Source organism: Aplysia californica, unplaced genomic scaffold (assembly GCF_000002075.1).
Source record: "Aplysia californica isolate F4 #8 unplaced genomic scaffold, AplCal3.0 scaffold00069, whole genome shotgun sequence".
NCBI lineage: Eukaryota > Metazoa > Mollusca > Gastropoda > Aplysiida > Aplysiidae > Aplysia > Aplysia californica.
Window position 1 is genome coordinate 1,098,672 of NW_004797339.1, and position 5,583 is coordinate 1,104,254.

Sequence of the window (5,583 nt, forward strand, 5' to 3'; positions counted from 1 at the left end):
CCCCCCCCCCCCTTTCCAGGTGAAAGATTATATTTGAACAGCCCATAAAGACAGACGTCTCTGAGCTGACGGTAATGGACAAAATAAAATATTCAAAGATGTCAGAAGAAGCGGTATCTGGGAGTGGTTCTCGAGCGCTGTCTATCCTTCAAAGATCATATAGATGTTGTTGTGGAAAGGGCAAAGAAGGGCTTGAATGAAGTGAAGGTCGTGGCGGCTTTAGGAATGGAACAAAGGCTACACTTCTTATGTGTCGGCAGATGGTTTTAACAGTAACGATTATGGGCTCGGAGTATTGACCTTAACAAAAACCCAACTGGACAAGTTGGATTGAGTTTGACCATGCGTATCATACTAGGCTGAGCCAGGGGTACACCAGTAATCTGTATGAGACGTGTATTGGGCCTCATGTCAGTGGAAAACAGACACAAAGTGGCTCAGGTCAGGGCGTACATGAGCGTGGCGGCTGATAAGCAACACCAACTTCACGAAGCCATTGGAGCTATCAAGGGAAATCGCCAAAAAAGAGGAGCTTCTTGGATGGCCGAGGCTGAAAACACCATCAAGTAAGTCTGCCCCCTGGAAGATATACAGCGGGGTGAAGAATGGATCAAGATGAATGAGAGACAGCAGGCAGATTTTGGGAAGGTAGTGATTACGCTGAACAGAGAATGTAGAGAGTGGGTGCAGGGGCGACAGATGCTGAGATTGGACAACTGATTGAAGACAACTCACGGCATGGAGATGTGGTTGTATACACGGATGGATCTGTCAAACGAGGGGGGAAATCTGAATGGGGCTTCTCAGCAAGAGTGGCAGATTGGTGAAGGAACAGCAGAGAGCATACGATATGACAACATATCTAGCTTGAGAATGGAGACTGAGGGCTCTCAAATGGGTTACAACAACTTGACAAGCACATGTGATCTTTGTAACAGACTGTCAGAGCACTCTGAGGAAGATTGAAAATGGCAACCTTAGAGCTGAATGGACAGAGCTCCTGAAAAAGACGACACTGAAAAAGATCACGTGGATCTTCACCCCGGGTCATGCTGGAATCAAGGGCAATGAGCGGAACTGATGAGCTCGTTGGGAAAGCAAAACACTAAACTTTTTCAGTTGGTAGGAAATTTTGAATTTTGCCCGGGGGGCGACCGAAGCCTACTCTTATCGATTTTAGATCACCAAGGGATCTTTAACCTGCGCTACTTGCTCACGGGCTCTCCGAAATTTTCACCTTTGTCCGAGAAGGCTAGGTGTAAATCTTTCCCACCTGAAGATCAGGGGTGTGGCTAAAAGACAGCAGGAGGAAGGAGCCAAAGAGTAGCAGTAGAAAGGCTGCAGTTGCAGAAAGTGGAGACGAAAGCAGACGACAGAACATTGCTAGAGATCAGGAAAGGAGGTGAAAGGAGGCAATTTTAGAGTAAAACGTTTTTCGGTCGCTACCCGGATTCGAACCCGGGACCTTTGAATGAGAGATCAATATATATATATTATATATATATTTATTTTTATATATATATATATATATATATATATATATATATATATATATATATATATATATATATATATACAATTCTGATTCTGTTTGTCTTACTTTCAAGAAGGTTTGGTAGGCATACAGGTGTGATCTCCTCTTTTTTAAAATTTCCAATTTTGTATATCTTTAAAAATGTTCACATTATGTAATTTAAATATTATAGATAAGAAGTAATCGAAATGACCGAAAAAGAAAATAGCCACAGGAAAGGAAGGGGAATTACTCTATATTTTCAATTGTCAAATCAACATCATGGCGACTGCCGGCGAGCGCGAAGTTGAGGAGTTTTTGCTGGTATTTTTATTAGACTGTTTGATAATTTATTTTAATGAACTCTTTAGACCCCTATGACAAAATATGTCTTGTTTGTATTGAGCAACAGTTGCACTTTGGGCAAAGGGAAGAAAACAATAGATCAGTCAGGGAAATCTGAGGGTTGATTTTTACCTTATCCACCAAACCAAGTCTGAATAAAACGCTCCTAGCAGAAAGCTTGTTGATGATTGCTATTTTACACGGCCACCTCTGTTCTCACCCGGTGTGCGTTCTCCGTTATAGCCTAGATCTAGATCAATTTTGCGTTCACCCTGAACCACAGAATTCTAGGCGATTTTGTAGTTTCGTTCGTTAAAGTCAAGCAGGGGGGTTTCAGGGGGGCTTGCTCCCCTGACCTAAAAAAAACCATGGAGGTGGGGGGGGAGGGGGTTCAGGGGGGCATGCCCCCCTGAATTTTATCCTAATTTGATGTTTTGCAGTTAGGTTGCATCCCTGCTCTTTGTGTAGCCTAATTCAAATAGTATTTGGTCTTCAAGACTTCTGGATTTCTTCTCTGGATGTAAACAAATGGATCGTGGACTTTAACGAACGGAACTACAAGATCACCGAATTCTACACTGTGATAGAAAAATTGTAGAATTCTGGGCGATTGTTAAGATTCTCGCGTTTAATTCCGATGTGCATTTTTCATACCCTCAGGCATATTTCGCTTTGGTCCCTAACCCTAGGTTAGGGTTAGGGCCAGGGTTAGGGTTAGGGCCAGGGTTAGGGTTAAGGTTAGGGACCAAAGCGAAATGTGCCTGAGGGTATGAAAAACGCACATCAGAATTAAACGCGGGAATCTTAACAATCGCCGAATTCTGTGCTGTGAACAAACATTCCATTACTACTGTTAGCCTAAAAGCATACAATTTTGTCTGTGGGCAGTGGAGAGAGAGAGAGAGCAGGAGTAGTGCGAGAACTTCCGGGCAAAACAAAATGGCGACCCGCGTAGTTCGGCTCGATTCGAAAAGTGAAATAGCCGTAGCATCTTTGTAGGGAAGTGGCTATTCTCACCCGGGGTGAGAATAAAAATACGATCTAGATTCTACCTCTCACCCCGGGTGAGACTTGCCAGTGTAGGCTATTCTCACCCGGTGTGAAACAAGACCTGTTTTTCCTCATTTTGAAATACTGTCTATCGGTGTGGATGATCAAATTGATAAAAGCCAAGAAATAATTACGTTATAGCACAAAAGTAAGCTAATTTGATCGTCTTCAAAGATGCTATGGCTATTCCACTTTTCGAATCGAGCTGAACTACGCGGGTCGCCATTTTGTTTTGCCCGGAAGTTCTCGCAAGATCTACTCCTCCCCTCTTTCTCTCTCTGTCCCTTTCTGAATACTGTCTATCGGTGTGGACGATCAAATTTACCAAAACAAAGTTAGAAAATAATGTTAAAAAACAAAACTAAATTAATTTGGTTGTCTACAAAGATGCTACGGCTATTTAACTTTTCGAATCGAGCCGAACTACGCGGTCGCCATTTTGTTTTGCCCGGAAGTTCTCGCGCTTCTCCTCTCTCTCTCTCTCTTTCTCTCTCTCCACTGCCCACAGACAAAATGAACGCTTTTAGGCTAACACTAACAGTAGTAGTAGATCTAGAACGTTTGTTCACAGCACAGAATTCTATAATTCATAGAATTCTGTTATCACAGTGTAGAATTCCGTGGTTCAGGGTGAACGCTTCACTGGTTGGCCTAGGCTTTAACTATAACGGTGAATGCCCACCGGGTGAGAATAGCCAAAAGACTCGCCTGCGCTATTCTCACCCCGGGTGAGAATAGAGGTGGCCTCTTTGTAGACGACCAAATTAATTTACTTTTGTGTCTTAACATCATTTTAAAACTTTGTTTTGGTCAATTTGATCGTCCACACCGATAGACAGTATTCAGAAAGAGACAGAGAAAGAGAGAAGAGGGGAGGAGTAGATCTTGCGATAACTTCCGGGCAAAACAAAATGGCGACCCGCGTAGTTCGGCTCGATTCGAAAAGTGAAATAGCCATAGCATCTTTGTAGACGATCAAATTAGCTTACTTTTGTGCTATAACGTAATTTTTTCTTTGCTTTTATCCATTTGATCATCCACACCGATAGAAAGTATTCCGAAATTAGGAAAAACAGGTCTTGTTTCACACCGGGTGAGAATAGCCTACGGTGGCAAGTCTCACCCGGGGTGAGAGGTCGATCGTATTTTTATTCTCACCCCAGGTGAGAATAGCCACTTTCATTTTACAGACAGCAAGAGAGAGGAGTTGGCTGGCTGGCTAATTATGGATAGTACCATATATCTGCTTGTTACTTTCCTAGATCTTAATTGATGGTAGATTCGTTCAGTAAGTCTTTTGATCGTTAGTTAATTGTGATACCATTGCTTCAAACGTTGTTCTTCTTACTTTTTGCACAGCCTGTTCCCCGAAGAGAACATGTGGGTCTTCACTGTGTTTGGGGTATGGGAAAACAGTTGCACTTGTTTGAAACACAAGTGCCTCCTGCTTGTTCATCTGGTGAGTTTTGTGGTACTGGCTTGAACTTGAGATTAAACAGTTACTGGTGCTTTTTTGGTAGTTCCCACCCCGCAATTGTTATTCGCCGGTTTTGGCCCCAAGAGTAGGGGGGTTTCAGACCCAGGGCTTGAATTAGGTGTTCAGGAGGGCAGGCAAAAATTGTCTCGGTGGGGCCTAAAAATCAGAAAGCACCGAGGCAATTTTCTAGGGCACCAAGGCAAAAATTATAGGTGATCATTTTGTTGATTAAAGTTGGTAATACTGGATCGTGCATCACAAGGTTTATATTATATAAATAACAATACAATTTATTTCTGCTCTCAACAAAAGTATAGAGTTATCGGAAAATTTGTAAAGTCATTCATGAATGAAAACTAAGTAAATCACTAGATGATCAGAATATTGAAAATATGTTGACACACACAATATAGAAAAAGACGGGCTTGCTGTTTGTCCCTTATGGGAAAACACAAGTGATTTTAAAAAGTATCACCAAGGAAGATAATTTCAGGGAATAGTGCTGTATTATCAGGACGTCTATTTGTGAGACACATCTCTTGCCACTTGGCAATGCAGGGTTCTGGGTTGAATTCTTTGATCTGAAGGACCATTGGGACATATAAACATGATCTTTTCAAACATATCTCTGTAAAGCAAATGCTTTCTGTCACCAAGGATGCGCCTCTTCAAAGAAAACAGGGATTATATTGGCCAAATGAGACAGATTTGGAAATTTCCTGGCTTTTTCAAGAATGAACTTGTCTTGTTCTCACTCAGAGGTAATACGTGTTGAAGCACAGTCTCATAATGAGCTATCAAGTCATCCATCTGTGTCTCACCATATTCTTTCAAATCATCTATTTTGTCAGTTTCAGGCACATTTGTCCTGTCAAATATCCCTGCACTCTTCAAAACTTATAATCTTCTGATGTGCCAGAAAATATTTCTTCCAAGCACACCACCAGCTTATCCAATGCATCTTTCATGTTTGTAATCATCTCTCTTGCACTTTCTCTCACATCTGCAGTCTTCTTATTCATCCAGATCTTTTTTCAAACGTTGCTGAGGTTTGGTTAATGTGAGTGTATTTACACTTGCCATGACAAAATGGACACAATGGTCAAGCTGAGCAGTATCTGACTGAAGCTTTGATGAGATATCAGACAAGTCTAACAGGATGTCTTCATACCCCCCACCATTCTCTCTCTCTCTCTCT

General features: G+C 41.9%; 1 protein-coding gene across 1 annotated transcript in view; it reads left to right on the plus strand.

Moving 5' to 3' along the window:
• Window positions 1-1,795: 1,795 nt before the first annotated feature.
• Window positions 1,796-5,583, plus strand: part of LOC101861794 (nuclear pore complex protein Nup85) — a 35,626-nt gene continuing 31,838 nt past the window's right edge. The window contains exons 1-2 of the mRNA XM_005093806.3: window positions 1,796-1,837; window positions 4,268-4,367. Coding sequence (XP_005093863.1) covers window positions 1,796-1,837; window positions 4,268-4,367 — 142 coding nt within the window. The remainder of the gene's footprint in view (window positions 1,838-4,267; window positions 4,368-5,583) is intronic.